The following is a 17892-nucleotide window of genomic DNA, read 5'->3' on the forward strand; positions in this document are numbered from 1 at the left end:
CTGAAACTTGGCAATCCAAAGGAATAAAGAGAAAAAAGGAGGGGAGGATCCTGTATGCCCTGTTACTGGGACCTGTCATGGCAGCTGCACCTGGAGGACATTCAGGAAATACTTGCTGAGAGAGTCAGCAGGTTCCTTGTGGAGGAACTGAAGATTTTCACTTAATATTTGTGTTATCATGTTTAAAAATTTGCATTTAAATTGTTTCTTACCAGCCTGTCTTCCTGAGTATTGAGTATGTGTTTAATTTTGGTCTTTTGGTGATTTTCTTAGTGGTCCGGTGGTTAAGACTCTGTGCTTCCACTTCACAGGGCGAAGATTCGGTCCCTGGTCAGGGAACTAATATCCCACATGCTGTGTGGCCAAAAAAAATAAATATTTGGTCCTTTTCTCTCTGTTGGCCTAATGATCAAGTTAAAGAGTCAGACTGTGTCAGGTGAAGCCCAGTAAAGTAACCAAGTGTTAAGAGGCCCAAGTTTAGGACTGGCAGGATTGCTGACTCAGGTTTGTGCCTTTGCCTGATTCCTTGAACCTCTCTGGGCCCCTGCGTCCTCCTCGTGGAATAGCAGTGCCCTCTTGCCTGCTGACCAGGTTGTGAAGAGGGTCACGCGTGAATTTAAGTGCCTTGTGAATGCAGAGAAGTGTATATAGTTTCCCATGCACAGGACAGAACCTGGAAGGAAGCACCACACTTAGGCATGAAGTACAAATTTCAGCGTTGAAACAGTGGCATGTTCCGTACACTGTTTTTTTTTTCTTTCTCATTTGTGTGCTAGGTGAAGATGAAGAAGAAATGGAGCATCAGGAAGAAGGCAGAGAGCAGCTCTCAGAAACGGAGGGCAGTGGGGACGATGAGCCGGGAAGTGACCACGGCGAGGCCACCCAAAAGAAGAACAAAGGCCGGCCTTGCCCCAGAAGGCTTTTTACCTTCAGCCTCGTGAACTCCTATGGCACAGCTGACATAAATTCCCTTGCCACTGATGGGAAACTACTGAAACTCAACTGTAAGCACCTTCTCTGACTTTGCAAACTCGGCTTTGGGGGACTTAGGGTCTACTGGAAAGTCCTTTGTACTCAGCGCTCACCACATTGGGCTTCTGTAGTGTCATCATGTGACTCCGGGGACAGACACTTGAGTGATCCTTGGCTGGCAGCTCCCCAAAGACCATTTCAGAAACGGAACCTGGCTCTAGCCCTTCCTGCCGCCGCTTCCTCGGCCTTCTTGTCAGGCTTTTCTCTTCAGTCCTTGATGACTTCAGAATGAAGTACGCTGTCCCTTCAGTCCCACCACCCTTCGGGACCTTTGCTGTCAGTGATAACACTTCTCGTGACCCTCCTTAGGTGGCAGCATTTCCCCGGACATAGGAGAATAAATGCAGATTTCTTTTGTTCCATGAGAATACTCTAGAGATGCGGCCAGTCTAGAGGATGCGCATGGATTTCACAGGCTGTTACCTGGAGCCTGATTTGATCTGTAGACAAGAAGGGACATCCACATGGAGTGTGTGTTGTGTGTTGAAAGTGCATGTGGATGATGAAGGTGCCCGCCCAGGGTCAGGAAGGGAGCTGCAAAAGCATCTCGTGTCTTTAACTTTCTTCATTAGAGAAGAGATTTGCTACATGTTCTCCAGCTAGCTACCTTGCTTTCTTCCCTTAAAAAAAAAAACAAAAAACTTAAAAATACTGAGTTTTTGAAACAGCTTTATTGAGATCGCTTTGGATCTCTATGTCTGTCAGTCTTTCTGTAGCTCCATGGTGTCTGGGCAGCTTCTTCTGTTTAGTGTGAAGTGAAAATCGCTCAGTCGTGTCCCAGCTCCACACAGTCCATGGAATTTTCCTGGCCAGAATACTGGAGTGGGTAGCCGTTCCCTTCTCTAGGGAATCTTCCCAGTGCAGGGATCGAACCCAGGTCTCCCACAATGCAGGCAGATTCTTTACCAGCTGAGCCACTAGGGAAACCCAAGAATACTGGAGTGGGTAGCCTATCCCTTTTCCAGAGGGTCTTCTCAACCCAGGAATCAAATCTCCCTTGTCTCCTTCTATGCTATGGCCTGGAAGATGCCTTCAGGCAGTAAGCGTGGGCCATGTGGGCATCACCTTATTTTCTGCCTTCTTTCAGGGATCTCACTCTTGCTTTGCTTAATACTCAGTGTCTGGAAACAGTCGTGTTATGTATCTTGTCAGGTTTTCTTGTGGTTTAAGAAGAGAGGAGAAGCCAATCACTGTTACTCCATCTCGACCTGCGTCCTTTCAGAATTCTGTGTCGTTCCATGAGTCTAGAGTGTATCACAGCCTTTAGAGCATATCACAGTCTTTAGAGCGTATACGGAGGAAGTCTTTGCCAGAGGCTCTGGGGCCCAGGGGTTCCGGGTTGGCTGGCCCCAGACAGAGCGCTGCTCTCGGCGGTGGCTGCTTCTGGGTGGGCAGGTATTAGAACACAGCCTGAGCGTGCTGCTCCTCCCCCCCGTCGCTGGCAGAGCCTCTCCTGTTGCTGGCCTTTCCGTAGCGAGTGACACTTTGGTCCTCCTCCACAGCTCGGTCCACGCTAGCCATCGACTGGGACAGTGAGACCCGGAGCTGCTACTACAACGAACAGGAATCTGAGGTAGGTCACTCGGGACTCTTGGTCAGGGGAAGTGCTGGTTTCTGCTCTGGGGAGGTCTCTCTCACCAGTTCCACAGCCGGCTTCACAGCTTATCTTTTAGACTGAGAATGAAAAGCAGCAAAAGATTTTGTTATTAAATCCTCGCAGCTCCAGAAAGTACGTTATATTCCAGGCATGAGAGCTCATGAGGTGGTGGCTCAGCCTGGTGAGGTTTTGTTTCCTCAGCCAACTCAGCACTTTGTTCCTCACAGACGTACGAGAAGCACGTCAGCATGTTGCAACCTCAGAAGAAAAAGAAGACAGCGGTGGCCCTGAGGGACTGCATCGAGCTCTTCACTACCATGGAGACCCTTGGGGAACATGACCCCTGGTAGGCAGCTCCCCACTCTGAGCAGGGGCGCCCAGGCACCCTGGGGCTCCGAGATCTGCTGGGGCCATCTGTGTAACACAAACCTTTTCATTTGGATCCGTCACTTTTGTACATGGCTGACAGAGAAACACAGGTGTTTCTGCGTGAATTGTGCTTTCCAGCCTCAGAAGGCCATCACCCTCTGTGGGAAGGTGGCTTAGAGACCTCGCTGCCCTGAAGCAGTCTGATGGTTGCAAGACAGGATGTTACGGGGTTACCCCCAGGCTTGTGTGCCCAGGTGGCCCTGGCTCCCTGGCTCCCCGCCTCCCCACTTAGCAGAGGTTTTTGTTTCAGGTACTGTCCCAACTGTAAGAAGCACCAGCAGGCCACAAAGAAGTTTGACCTGTGGTCCTTGCCGAAGATCCTGGTGGTCCACCTCAAACGTTTCTCCTACAATAGATACTGGAGGGATAAGCTTGATACAGTCGTGGAGTTCCCAGTCAGGTGGGTCCCTGGGCTGCAGTGGTATTTTGGGGAAAATTAAAAACCAGGCAGACCATCTGGGCACTGATAGAGTGTTTTGCCACCAAAGGCTTTTCTGCATTAAGATGTGTGTGTTGTTGGGCTCTGGGCAGTTAAGATTTTAGGCTCATTTCTCCTCCTTGTTTGGGGAAGTCTCTCTGGTAGAACCACGTCCCCTCTTGAGTCCCTATGCTGCTTGACTGACCTGGTCTTCTTACCTGTCTTCTTACCTTGGTTCCTGGGAGCCCAGACTCAGTAGGACAGCACACGAATGTGCTGCACCACGTTAATGCAGGGGCACAAGGAACCGGGGAGTAATCTGCTGGGGAGAACTGGATTGCTGGGGGCCGCCCTTGGTGGTGCAGATCCATCGCAGTCCTGTCCTTGGGGCAGGGGCTGGGACTGGCTGTCTGCTTGGGTCCTCTCAGGTCCCAGGGTACAGAGTGTAGGTGACACAATCGGTCAGCAAGGTAGGCGTTGCCCACAACATGCAGATTTAAAAATGCTTTCTTCAGGGGCAGGTGTACGGGTAGACAGATAGATGCAGTGTAAGACATATCAGTGGGAGGACCTAGATGGCAGTAAGTCAACAAATAGAGGTATTTGTCGTCAAATTCTTTTTTTCTGTATATTTAAAATTTTAGAAATAAAACATTAGGGGAAAAAATGCTTTGAGGGGCCTGTTTTGGTATTTAGCTTACATTTTTATGGCACTAACTGTGATTCTGACAGTAATAGCCGTTTCTACACAGTTGCAACAGTCCTCATGTCTGTGCCCAGAGCCCTTCCTTGCCATCTTGTCAGGGGTTGGAATTCCCCAGGAGGCTTCCCTTCTCCAGCCTAACATGTCCGTGGTCAGAGCAAGACCCCAGGGCGCCTTCTGTCTGGACTCTTCATCTGTTCTTTCTGCAGTCTCTGAGGGCCTCCTGCTATGAAAGGGGTGGCTAGATCGCTCTGACTTCTCACAGTTTAAGGTATTGAAGGGTTCTTTTTGTTTTCTGTGCTTAGAGGTCTGAACATGTCGGAGTTTGTCTGTGACCCGTCAGCGAGGCCATATGTGTACGATCTTATCGCCGTGTCCAATCACTATGGAGCCATGGGGGTTGGCCACTGTGAGTACTGGCATCTGCTCCCCTCTGAGATGTTGAAACGCCCTTGGCCACTCATCTGTCACCAGCCTTCCCTGTGTGCCAGCCACTGCCCTAAGGACTTAACTTACACAGCTCTGCAGGCCTCCAGTTGCAGGCTGCCCCTCAGTTGTTTTGCTAGGGTGGTGCTTCATATCCTTTAATCCAATAATCCACTTCCAGTAAATCTACTCTTCTGAAATTACTGGACTTTGGGGAAAAGCTTCATATACAAAGATATTTACCCATTTATACTGGTGGCTCAGACGGTAAAGCATCTGCCCACAATGCAGGAGACCTGGGTTTGCTCCCTGGGTTGGGAAGATCCCCTGGAGAAGGAAATGGGAACCCACTCCAATACTCTTGCCTAGAAAATTCCATGGATGGAGGAGCCTGGTGGGCTATAGTCCATGGGGTCGCAAAGAGTCGGACACAACTGAGCGACTTCACTTCACTAGTGGAAAATGAGTAACAGCATTGGTGATCAGCAGCTGGCAGTATTTTCCATGTGCTTCATGGAAGAGCACACAGCCATTGCAAAATAAAATTATTAATACCGTGGGGAAATGCCCATGATGTGTTCAGGGGAAACAGCTACACAAAATCGCATCATTACAGAAAGTAGTATCACAACTATGTACATTGAAACAAAAGGCAAACTGTGATAGGAGAGGGGACAGCCTAGAAAGAGAGGGACCAGAATGTTCGTTTTACTTTTTTTTTTTACTTTGCTCTACTTTATTTTGCGAAATGTCTGTAATGTGTGGGTTTAATTTCACATTTATACTTTTACTAGTCTGTTTGGTTACTTGTTCATGGAAAGGTCTTAGTGATGTTGAAGTGAGGAGCTGGGTCTCCTCACGTCTCCTCTGTTGCATCTGCACCATGAGAACTGCCACTACACCCCGTGTCAGGATCCCAAGAGATGACACCATGGGAGGTGTTAGTTCCATTTACCCTCACAGTGGATTATGAACTGCCCCAAACCCCAGTCTTTTCCCCTGTACTGGTAAGCTTTTTCTGTTGGCCCAAGTCGGTTCTCCTGCTTCTCTATTCTTACCATATCACCTCCTGCCTTTGGATGGCTGCTCATTTTCCAGCCCTCGGGTCTACATTCCAGGCCATCGGAAGAAGGGGAAAAAAGGGCGTGACCTTCCCTTTTAAGTAGACTTCCCAGAAATCCCCCTCAACTCCTCTACATACGTCTCATTGGCTACAGCTTGGTCACAGGACTACCAACTAGCTGTAGGAATGGGTGGGAAAGAAAAATTGTGCCTGTCTAAAAATTGGGACTCTTCTAGAGTGGCTACTTGGAATACCTGTGATCATACCGCATCCTATAGCACTTTTTTTCTGTGCAAATTAATTTTGATATCTGTATTCATTCATACTGGACCCATGTATTCATTTTTAATTCTTTTGGCATAAAAACGTACTGCTTGGGCAGGTTACTTAGCTTCCATATGCTTCAGTTTCCTTATCCAGGTTAGGCTGGTTGTGTGCAGACCCACTTTGGGTCCACAATTGGAACACCGTGATTTTGATACTGTTCTGCCAAGCATGGACAGCAGGGACAGGCCCTTGGCACCTTCTCTGTCACTTTGTCCTGTGTTCTTCACCACCGCCTGGTACAGTAAGCACTGCAGCGAAGAATGGTTAAACAGCTTGCCAGAGCCATGCAGCAGGTCGAGACCAGAAACCAGATCTCCATCAGATTCAGTCGTTTCTGAGAGTCTGAGTAGAGCAGCAATCGGGTATCACTGCTGGGACTGTTGTTGTAAACACATCTTGCTCGGAAAGTGTAAAATCAAAACCGGAAGTGTTCACTCTGGAAAATACTTGGACTGGTGTGAGGAATTGTTACTGAGCCACAGATTCTTGCCTCAGAGTTTCAAAGACAGATAAATTTAAGTTTTCTCGTTCACATCCCAGCTCTGCCAACCCAAGCCCCCAGTGTGTCTCTCACTGGGATAACCCCACAGGCTCCAGAAGCAGTGAGAGACAACAATAGACAGCCATTCCTGGATACAGTGGGAATGTTTGACTTGGCATGTTTTTGACAAATATTCTTTTGCTTAAATCTTAAAATATATCAGCTCCTTTTATGGGTCCCCTAGCTCTGAATTAGTGCTCATAGCTGTTTTCCCCAAAATTACAGTTTAAAGCCTTAGTCCCCAGCAGCTCCATTTTTACCCTTTTAGTGCCTTCTTGAGAAGGGAAGATCTTATTTTTTTTTAAGGATGAGTTCTTTTTCCGTTGTTAGGACACAAGCGTAAATTACCTTTAATTTCAGACTCTTGATATGTGTCATGTTTTGGAGCTGTTGAGTGCCAGCCTACTGAGCTAGCCAGATCATTTCTCTTGATGACCAACTAGCATATTCTCTTGCTTTGGCAGACACTGCGTACGCGAAGAACAAACTGAACGGGAAGTGGTATTACTTTGATGATAGCAATGTGTCCCTGGCCTGTGAGGATCAGATAGTGGTGAGTAGGCCCTCATATCTGGTTCCCACTCTTACCTTTAGGGATTAGAGCTAGGAAGAGTCTCCCAGGCGGTTGGTTATTGAGTCATCCTGCTGGGACAGTGGGAGCTAAATGTGGTGGAGAAAGAATTCACTACCATTCCTTCCGGGACCCTTCCTAAACGAGACACTTGACTCTCCTGAGTCTGTCACAGGGCTCCTACCTTTCCCGACTCCCTGGGCATGGTCAGCATGAGCCAGCCGTAGGTGGTACGGTTTTCACCATCACTTCAGTGTGTGGATGTGCAGGGCGAGACAGCAGATCCCTGAGGGTGGTGTGTTTTGAACAGACAGCAAAGCTTGGGGGGAATGGGTGATTATTCGAACCTGTGAATGGATGTTGTGCCTCTTGTGTTTAGACGAAAGCAGCTTACGTGCTGTTCTACCAGCGTCGAGACGATGAGTTTCATAAGACGCCGTCACTCAGTTTTCCTGGCTCTTCTGATGGAGGTGCAAGACCAAGCAGCTCACAGCAGGGCACGGGGGATGACGAGACTTACAGCATGGACACCAACTGACCTGCCCAGTGACCCTGCACCACAGCACCAGTGCCGTCCCCCAGGAGAACACCTTTGGCACTGAAGACTGCTAGTGTTCTGTCTAAAAACCAGATGAGGAAATTTCCTTCTTTTATGAGCAGAAGAAAAAAAAAAAAAAGACCCTGTTTGTCAGAAGGGTTATGTCAAGAGGCTGAATTATTTTTTTTTATACAGGTGGTAAAAATTTTCTGTAAAACAGGTAGAGCTGCAGAGTTGGGGTTGGCGGTGGGGAGCACACAGTGGAGAATGTCTGACGGATTCCAAAGAGTGGAGGGGAACACACTGTCATGGAGTTTGGGGCCGCCCTGCCCTCCTGGATTTCGGATTCTGGTGCTGGTTGCTGGTCCTCCCAGTGGTCTACCCACAGTAAATCAACCTCAAGTAAACTTGATGTCGTCCCCTTTTCCCTTGCTGTGCACTGAGATGGGTTTATAATAACCCTAAAAAGTTGCCACTGACGCCCCTTCCTGTTTCCCTTTGAGTCACCTAGGAATTTCCAGCTTCCATCTCCCAAATGCTATTTGGTGGTGGGGTTTCCTGCCCTTCAGTCTCCTGTGGAACCTAGCAGTTCTGTTCCCAGCATCCTTGATGAATTGAGGCAGTTGGATATCGTGTGGCGCTTGTATTAGGTCTCACTTAAATATCAGGACAGGACACTGCGGGGTACCAGGTCTCCTGGAGCCGTTTCTCCGTGTTGGCTTCAGAAGAGGAACTTTCCTGGGCTTGGAAAGGGCTCCCGTTCTGCCCGGGACTTTGGTTAGAAGTGAGATCCCCGCCCCTCGGCTACGGCCACCGTGGTCTGATTTCCCCACCCTTTCCCCGGGCCTGCTCTCACGGCCATTGTCGCTGTCCCCTCCGTGCGTGCGTGGACCCTCTGCTTCCCCATCACGCTGCGTGGGTTCAAAGAACCGAGGCCATCCGTGTGTCCCTTGTCTGACCTTTAACCCGAGCCGTGGGGGTTGGGCTCGTCAGTCGCGGACACGCGCGATCAGATGATGAGAGTGCGCGACGACCGACCTACCGACCGTTGGCGGCGTCGGCGGTGCGGTTTCTCCGGCTGATGGGTGAGGACGCGGCCATGGATCTCCGCCCTGGGCGGCCGCGGGGTGGGGCCTGAGAGGAGTAGGGGTGGCCGGGAGCCGAGGAGGAGGGCCGGGCTCAATCGATCGCGGGTTCCTCCCTCTCCGGTGGAGAAGTAGGGACGCAGCTGTTCCCGCGAGGAGAAAATCTCCTGAGAGTGGGTTTCTCGGGTCTGACCTGTGGCGTGGCTCAAGGAAACGGTGACAAATACCCCTTCGTGGGCGATTTACAACCTCATCTGTACCGCGATTCTCACATTGTTTTGTGCATTTCCAGTGTATTACATAATAAAGACACGGTCGCTTGTAGGGAAGATGTCTGAGAAACTGAGGAGATGCAGAAAGGAGCTGACTGCAGCCATCGACCGGGCCTTTGAAGGAGTCAGCCATTCCCAGGAGTGCTCGGGCCGCCCGCGGGTGGAGCTCGACGCCGCCCCGCTCTCCTTCCCCCTCCCGGTGCACCGGCTCCTCTGCCGGAGGCACCCACTGGTAGCCTGCTCCTCTGCGGCTCCATTCTCTCCGGTCCCTGGCGCTCCGGAGAATGAGAATGTGGCTTTTGCACCAAACCATGCCCCCGTGAATGCAAAGCCCCAGGCGCTCTGCCCCAAAAGAAAACCTCTGAGCAGCAAGGAAAACATCCTGATGCGTTCCTCCATTTTGGCACCCGAAAGACAGTTTTGGCGAGCAGCAGGAGATGAGGAGATCTGGAGAAAAGACAGTCTAAGGTGATTCCAATCTCATGGGCTTAACAGCTACAATTAGGGGGAATCGCCTATCTGGAGGGGGGGAAAATTGTTGAAAATCCTAAGCTGGGTTCATAACACTGATTTTCCCTCCCCTTGGGGACTCTACTGGAGATAGAAGTGGCAACCCACGGACAGAGGACCCTGGTAGGCTACAGTTCATGGGGTCACACAGAGTCGGGCACCACTGAGCAACTTCACTCACTGGGGGCTCTAAGTCTTCCCTGGGCCTTGTCTTCTCCCAGGTGGTTGCAAACTGCCCGGTCTTAGGTACCTTTTAAAGGCTTAATTAAAATTTAAGTTTATTTTTGCATCATCTCTTAGCAAGGAGGACCATGTGGGCTGAAATTTCCAGTTCCTGCTATCTTGGCTGCCCTGGAAGCAGAGACTGAAGAAGCCATTTAATTGTTTCAGTATTACAAATATCTGTTCCCTTATTCACAGACATTAATGGGCATTAGGATGCTTTTAGTCAACTTCACTGACTTAGTGGTTCCCAGTTTTCAAATCACAACATAAATGGCAATTTAAAGGACTAGTGTTTGCCTTTAAGATTATCTAATACTGAGTTCACCTCCAATACTTTCTTGAAAGAGGATCTAATCCTCTGCCTTTTTCTTTTCTCCCGGGGGCTGCAGGAATGATACAGAGAAGGATTTGAAAGTTGACACAGGCATCCCACTCAGTGGTTCCAGCCAAGAGGTCACAAAGGATCTGCTTGATATGATTGGTGAGTTCAGAGGGCTGCTCCATCCTCTCCCTGAAAGGATAGATCCTTCACCCAAGCCCCCAGGTCAGCAAGTGTCTTATAAAAAATACTTAATGTCTCTTCCATCGGCTTGGTAGCTTTGTTTGGTTCACAGCAGGCTCCATGCAGAGAGCCTTTGTGGAGCTGATAGCCTGGAGGAGTCACATCCATCAAGTTATTTCATAAATGTTTCATAAATGTACAGTTAGAGTGAATCCCCAGAGGCCAAGGACTGCAGCCGCTATTGGTGGATGAGTTTATTTGTGACGGAAACAGGACATAGGCAGAGATGAAGAGAGGGGGAGTAGTCCAGCTCGGGTGGGTGGTGGCAACACAAGATTGAAAGAAAAGTTAGAAGCCGAAAGCTCCCCTTTAATTCTGCCATCCACCACAAAGGCGACATAGTGCGGTATATCCTGGCGTAGACACTTTTGCTATATGCACATCTGTATATTCTGTATGTGAACTTCATGCGCCCTATTTTTACACAAGGCACAGTGGCCAGACAACTCCTAATTAAGAGATACGTAGCCTTGGGAGCAGCCCAAAGCTGTTGGCTCTGAAGGGTCACCAGGTTATGGGGCAGGAAAGGAGGCAGTCTGGTGAGGGGTGGTGCATGCCCTGGGGCACAAAGCAAGATCCCTGCCATTGCTCTAGTGACCTGAGCCTCCTCCCATGGTCCCAGTAGGCGAACAGAAGTCATCACTGCCTCTGCTTACCTCCTTGCATGGCCCCTAACATCTACAGGGAGCATTTTTCTCCCTTCTGGCTGTGGTCCATGGCTGTCTGTGCTAAGTGCTGTGCTCAGTCGCTTGGGTCATGTCCAACTCTTTGCACCCCATATACTATAGCCCGCCAGGCTCCTCTCTCCATGGGTTTCTCCAAGCAAGGATACTGGAGTGGATTGCCATGGTCTCCTCCAGGGGATATTCCTGACCCAGGGATCCAATCCACATGTCTTATCTCTCCCACACTGGTAGGTGGGTTCTTTATCACCAGTGCCACCTGAACAGGTTAGATCTTAGTTCTCTGACCAGGGATCGAACCCACGCCCCGTGCAGTGGAGGTTATGAAGTCTTAACCACTGGACCGACAGGGAAATCCCAATAGGCAGCATTTTACTTATTCAAAAGACCCCACACAGTGTCTTGTGTCCTCAGGTCAGGGAATAGTTCCCCAAGAGCCAGAATAAGCACACGCATCTCTGTATGCTCCCATGTACACCCTCCTTGGAGACCAGTGGATGTTTGGGACTCAGTAAATACCTGCACTAGAAAGGGGGGCACCATGCCCACATCACAGTGCGACAGCGTGCCAGCCCGGGTCAGGAGCACCGGCTTTGCACGCTCCCAGGACACGGCCACCCATTTGGGTTTTTAACTTCTGCCCGAAATGTCTTCAGAATTCTCCCACTGGAATTCTAATGCTGAATGTTTTTATTTTTAAGACCATACAAGCATCCGAACTATTGAAGAATTGGCTGGTAAACTAGAATTTGAAAACGAGTTGAACCGTGTGTGTGGCCATTGCGAAGATTCGCCTTTCAAGGAGGAAGCCTGGGCCTTGCTGGTGGACGAGAGCCCTCAGAAGGCCCCGGATGCAGACTCTGGCAGCCTCAGGCAGGCTTTTGATGACCACAATATCGTGGAGACTGTTCTGGACTTGGAAGAGGACTACAATTTGATGACCTCTTTTAAATACCAAATTGAGTAAGGACAGTTGACTTCAGCTTTGATTCCTTACAGTAGGAGACTGAGGTTAGGATGTCTGTGCAGGTTAGTCACAGTCACCAGGGGCCACTTCAAAGGCTTAGCAGAATCCAAATTACCATGACCTTTTAACTTCTAGTGGTGTCCCTTTTTCAGCTGACAGCTCAGTTTTTTGGTTGTTGTTGTTTTTTAACTCTGTTGCTTTAAAATGTTTCTTTTTTCACTTTTTTTTCCCCCCAACGTCTTGACTGTTTTTTGGATTGCTGTTCAATATACGCAGTACCCAAGGCAGGTGCAGGTCGTGGGCCTCTGCTGTGTCTCTTGATGTTCTTTTCCATGGGCCCCTGAAAACATACAAGTTCCATAAGCAGTGTGGGCTTTCTGATCCCCTGGGACCCCCCCCATCCCAGGCCAGCTCAGTGGAGGAACTGGCCTCAAGAGGGACCTTGGCCCCAGGCCCTCTGCCACATTTGTACACACCACACACATGGCTGCCTGTCCCCTGCATTGGCATCATGCCCTCCTCATGGCCAGAGCCTCAGCCCCTCCATCCTCACCCCTGCCCAGATCAGAGGCCTCCTACTAGTGTCCAGGGAGCTGGCAGCATCCAGCTCCTGTTCTGGCAGGACATTCCCGTGAGGCCAGCCCACCATACACTCACATCAGACATCTGGGTCCTCAGCTGAGGGGGGAAGGAAGGGATGAACACAGGTCCTGCTCACTCACTTCGTACCTGAACCTCATCCATCCCGTTCCAGGACTGGACCTCCGGGAGGCCACAGGTGGTTCCCATGACAGTGACTGTACTGGGATAAGATGGACCGGGGCAGGGAGGGGCTGACCCACTGCCCTCTGAGGTCAGCGTGGCGGCAGCCGCTCAGCAGGGCTGGCTCCAGCCCCACCACTTGAGAGAAAGGACACCATCAGGGATTATTTGGACCCATCTCTCAAAACCATGATGTTCTTTCAGGAAACCTAATAAACTGTTGAGTAAGGTATGATATCTCCCAGAAGCTGAGTGTCAGGGAACTGCTCACCCGCTTGGCTCATAGGAGAGGATGGGGGCGACAAGGCTGGTGCAGAGCTGTTTGTTGTAACATAAAACTCAAGGAGCTGGGGAGGAAGGCCCAGGGGCCGAAGATGCCCCACAAGGCTGTGTTTTCATAAGGCAGGCTGCAGGGCTGGCGGCAACACCCCGTCACCACCACAGGCCTAGAGATTCATCTGCGCCCACAGGTGGAAACCTGGCACCTAGTTCCTAGTGGTGCAAAGCCAGGCACCTGCCTGACCCTGAGGACTAGCCTCTGGCCACTTCAAGGGACAGGCCTCCACTGCCGGGTGAAGGGCAGAGGGGCTAACCAGAGGCTCCTCCCAAGCCACCTGACAGTCCCTGCAGTGGATAATAAACACTCACAGACGGTGGTGTCGAGGTTCACTTTTTAGTCCCTGAGCCGGTGGGACAGGAGCAGGTGAGAAGAAATGCTTACAGCCTCTTGGCTGCCGCATTCGGGAGAAGGGGCTGTCTGGATGGATACATGTCAGGCGACTTGATATTCAGAACACCAGGTCTCCCAACAGTGAGTTCCAAATAATATATATTGATGTGGATCGTCTCCCACAGAGGAGGTGAGGCATAGTAATCCCCATCCTCCCCAGTCTCTGCCCATCACTACCCATGGAGAGTGAGCTGGACTTAGTAACTCACTTTCCAGGGAGAGAGCTGGGGAAGAGAGCAGAGGCATGGACAAGCCTGGCAGACACCACTTAACCAGGTGATGGAGGTGCATCCCACCCATGCTGTCCTCAGGTGTGCCCCTCACCCAGCCCTGACAGGATGCAACGAGATGGGGCCTTCATTTTAAACCCAGATTGGGGGATATTCTCTGGATGCCTGGCCAGTACCCTAGATTGTCAATGTCAGGAAAGCAAGGAAAAACTCAAAATCTGTCACACAGCAGCAGACACTGAGGAGACACAGTGACTAAATCCAGTGGTATCCTGGATTGCGTCCTGGAATGGAGAGGGGACGCTCATGGAAAAATAGATCAAATACAAGCTCAAGTTTAGTTCTTAATATGTTTATGTTAGTTTCTTAGTTTTGACATGTACACCACAGTTATGCAAGAGGTTAACTTTAAGAGAAGCTAAGTGAAGGATATATTTGAACTTACTATCTTTGTACCTTTCCTGTAAATCTGAATTTATTCCAAAATTTGCAAAAAAAAATTTTTTAAATGCAGTTGATCCCAAGTTTGTGACATTGTTACTGAGGAAGACAAGGAGGGTTTTAGTCTTTTTTGTCTATGCTTCTCAGTTTATCTGCAGTGGACCTGAATCACATCTGCAGAAAGAAGAAATTAGAGTTGTTTTTAAAACCCTCACCTCCGCCAGCCAGCCGTGGGCATCCCTCACCAGATACCTGCCCAGAGGTGACCTTCACAGTTTCGGGAACTGCAGCAGGCCCAGGGCTGGCACGGGAGGCTTGGCAGGACCCTCACTAGTGGCTCACCCTTCCCTGCAGTGCTGGACCCTCAGGGCCAGAAGCTCTAGGTCTCACAGAGCTGTTTCTCAGCACTTAGTTCTCCCTGGAGAGGCTTTGCAGAGGGGGTGTCTGCTGGGAGCAGAGATCCAGTGCTAACCCTACAAGACTGAAATGAGAGGACTTTTTTTCTGCCTGCGACATGGACTGTGGCACTTGGGAATGAGGGCTGAGCCTGGGTTAGGGGTGGGGCAGAAGGGAGGCTTTAGATTCTCCTGGCTGGATAGACAAGTATACCTCTAGCTTAGCAAAGCCTTTGTGTGAAAATTCAGATTTACCAAAGAACTAATCCAGCCTGGACTCCTTAAAGGAGGAACTTTTCCTCACTGTAGAAACAGCTGTTGGGTAAAGCAGGTGAGCCCTGAGCCTCTGGCATGCCACTCCCAGAGTAGCTGGGATGGCCACATGGTCATTGCCTTGGTGACACCGTCTCTCGTCTCTGCCTCCCTGGCTCCCCAAGGTGCCCAAGGGACATCTGCCTCTGTCATGTGCCTCAGGGCAGCAGGCAGAAGCGTGCTCATCTGCTCAGAGCAGAGGGTTGGGGAGCCAGTCTCTAGGGATTGAGATGGAGGAATAACAGGAGCCTAGATTTTTTTTTTAATTCGCCTAGAACATTTATTTTAATAAAACTTGAGACCAAAGACTTCTTGGGGAGACATTGATATTTGAGAAACTAAAAATGTTTTACGTCATTTGGTTCTCTCCCCCGCAGTTCATTTTGGCAAGCCAAACAATCACTGGATTGTTTCCGTGGAAACACCAAACTGCAGTTTGGATTAGCAGAATCAAAATAGAAACAAGGCAGCTTCAAGAATAAATAGGAGCTTTGGAACCGGCTAGTCGCCAACTGCGAGTTCAACTTACAGCACAAGGCATGTGAGAAGCTGGGCCCATCCAGTTCTGTAAGGAGGGGTTTCCAGGTCCTCTGGCTGCATCCTGCCTGCAGGGTCGAGGCCAAAATCACTAGAAACCAGCTCTGTCGGTGTACTGGTAAACTTTGTAACAAACCTTAGGGCAGAAGGTGGTCTACAGAAGCAAGGAGAGGCTGGGAACTGGAGGAAAAGACAGGAGAAGAAGGGACAGAAAAGAGGAAAGATGAGTAAATGCCAAGTGAAGGTCCAGCAAGGAGCAGAGGCCACAGCTGAGGCTTGAGAGTAAAGCAGCAGTTCTTTCAAGAGGACGATTCAAGGGTGGCCAAGGACTGGAAACAGTGACCCCGCCCTTAGCCCCTTCCAGATTTCAGTGTTTCCCTACATTCCTGGGCCTGGCTGTCTAGCCACAGAGATTGAGACTAGAGCCTGAATTCTTGCCAGGTAAGCTCTGGGGGCACTGATGGTCAGTAGGCGTCTGCCTCAGTGTGGCTCCAGCCAGCATAATCAGGCACACAAGCCTACCTTCTCATCTCTGAGTCTCAGGGCTGCCCGCCCCCTGCTCCCCTCACCAGGGGAGTCGGGGAGCCACCTCTTGGCCCACCTGCCCTGCCTCCTTAACATTCTGCTGGACCCTGCATTTCCAAGCCCAGGGAAGACTCCAAGGGGGTCAGGAGACCAGGAGGATGGAGACAGACCACCTGGGGGATCTGTGCCTCTCACCTTGGCATCCTGGAATGTGCTGGTAAGGCAGCACCATCCTGCCACAGGAGAAGCCGTGAGCTGTTAATGGTCAAAGAAATTGGTGAAAAGGATTCCCTCCTCCTGAATGACTGGCCAGGGGCTCACCCGCTACCAGAGGGAGCCTCCTCTTAACCGAGGCACAAGATGTTTGATACGGCAGAGAAGGCCAGTGAACCAGAAAGGGGAACTCGAGAGGCCACCGAACCTGCTTGTGGGTCGTTATTGAAAAGGCTGTCATCCGGTGACAATCTGAGCCTCTGGTAATTTGCTTTCTCCCTGGGGTACGTGGGAGAACATTAATATTTTAGGTTCCTGCTAAATATTTATAGAGGGAACAAAGTTTTACTCAGGAAATCTACTGACAATGGATTGCAGCCCTAGTGGGGAAGGACTTTCTGTGCTAGGCCAGCTGGAAAATGCCTGATTTGATGAAGAGTTTTGGCCTAAGGCCTGGCATGAAAAATAATTTTAAAACCTAATCAGCTCTTGTAGGAAGCAGCTATCTTTTTTGAGGGCAAAAAGGCTGTGGTTTTCTGGGTACTTTGGGTGGGAGCTGGCCTGGGAGAAAGGAATGGGCATCTTATAGGAGACCTGTCGTCAGGAGCCCTTTGGAACATCTGAGACAAAAAGGGAAGTTGCAGAAGGCTACTGGAGAGACCCAACTTTCAGGACAGGCTGCCAGGAGCTGTTTGAAAAGCAAGCTGGCCCTGCCCTCAGCACATATTTGTCAGGCGTCTCCTAGTGACACACCGCTCCTGGATGCTGAGAATACAGTAGGGATGAGATGGATGCTGTTCTTTTATTTTTTACAGCTGCTGTTCTTGCTTCTGGAGTTTATATTCCACTATGCAAGGTGGGCAAAAATACAGATTTAAAGTATCATTTCAGATGGAACTACCTGAGAGAAATGAAAACAGGCTAAGGGAATGGGCAATGAGGAGGGCAGGCCCCTTCAGAGGGCTCTCTGTAGGTGATGTTTAAATTGATACTTGACTGTCGAGACAGGTGCTGCGAGTGGCTTCTTTTCCATCCTCAGACTGTAGCTGGGGTTGTATAGAGAGAGGAGCCCCTAGGTGGGCCCTGGGCCAATAGACCTCCCACCACATCCGCCCCTATATAGCTACATACATCTCTATCAGCATCCAAAGAACCAAAAATGTTGCTTCAGGGATGTGCTGGGCTGTGTCATGCTCACCAAATTTGGCAGGAACACAATAGTTTGTTTTTTTTTTAAAAAAAAAAAACCCTTAGGAATAAAATAAGAAATATAATATCCTTTCCTGATGATTACTAGAGACAGGCAGTGTAATTTTAATTAGCCCAGCCTTGTTAGGTATTAAATGTACTGCTTATTCTACAAAAACACCCAGCTCATGTAACACTGAGTCACTCTGGCCTTTTGACTTTAAACAAAATAAAATACTTCTAAAGAAATACAGGATTTCATAACACAGCAGAATTAAGGAATAGAGGGTCCTGCCTTGGCATTCTAAAGTTGGAAGGAAACTTCAATGAGAAGGCCACAGTCATAAATGTTGGTGGAGTTTTCTCAACAGGGTCTCAGCTTTGAAGTAAAATGATTAAACTTTTCAACTTAGAGCAATAAAACATTTCCAAATGCAGACTGCTCTGCTCTACAAGCCTGAGAGTAACTGCTGCACAGCCGCCTGTAGCTTTTTTGGGAAGGGCTGGGTTCCATTTCCCCTTGCCACCTTGGCATAAGCAAAGAAAACCAGCAGGGAAGGCAGTGGAGGCTAGCAGAGGGGTGAACAGATAACCCCGAGAGATCCATAGA

At 49.7% G+C, this 17892-nt stretch overlaps 2 protein-coding genes across 14 annotated transcripts in view; both read left to right on the forward strand.

Annotated features, from left to right (window-relative positions):
• USP4 (ubiquitin specific peptidase 4) overlaps positions 1-8052 on the forward strand; it is a 39687-nt gene extending 31635 nt beyond the window's left edge. For all 12 annotated transcript variants that reach the window (XR_015151665.1, XR_015151666.1, XR_015151667.1 and 9 more), the window contains 7 exons: positions 777-1004; positions 2535-2605; positions 2857-2975; positions 3309-3458; positions 4485-4588; positions 7001-7089; positions 7487-8052. Coding sequence is in view for 6 of the 12 variants with exons in the window: in XM_086368050.1 (XP_086224176.1) it covers positions 777-1004; positions 2535-2605; positions 2857-2975; positions 3309-3458; positions 4485-4588; positions 7001-7089; positions 7487-7645 (920 nt within the window). In the remaining 6 variants the exon portion in view is untranslated. The remainder of the gene's footprint in view (positions 1-776; positions 1005-2534; positions 2606-2856; positions 2976-3308; positions 3459-4484; positions 4589-7000; positions 7090-7486) is intronic.
• A 617-nt stretch (positions 8053-8669) lies between these two features.
• C22H3orf62 (chromosome 22 C3orf62 homolog) lies at positions 8670-16576 on the forward strand. Of its 2 annotated transcripts, none has more exons than XM_086368093.1 (4): positions 8670-8730; positions 9023-9470; positions 10127-10218; positions 11684-12236. In XM_086368093.1, exons 1-4 carry the CDS (start codon positions 8727-8729, stop codon positions 11947-11949), a joined length of 810 nt encoding a protein of 269 aa, XP_086224219.1. In that variant the 5' UTR covers positions 8670-8726; the 3' UTR covers positions 11950-12236. The 2 variants fall into 2 exon arrangements, with proteins under 2 accessions (XP_086224219.1, XP_086224220.1); XM_086368094.1 differs by lacking the exon at positions 8670-8730 and adding an exon at positions 15197-16576 and having other exon boundaries at positions 8923-9470; positions 11684-11945.
• The last annotated feature ends 1316 nt before the right edge of the window (positions 16577-17892 follow it).

The sequence above is a fragment of the Bos grunniens genome, chromosome 22 (genome assembly GCF_055505025.1).
Source record: "Bos grunniens cultivar Pamir isolate PY7600 chromosome 22, Bosgru_T2T1.0, whole genome shotgun sequence".
NCBI classification, from domain to species: domain Eukaryota; kingdom Metazoa; phylum Chordata; class Mammalia; order Artiodactyla; family Bovidae; genus Bos; species Bos grunniens.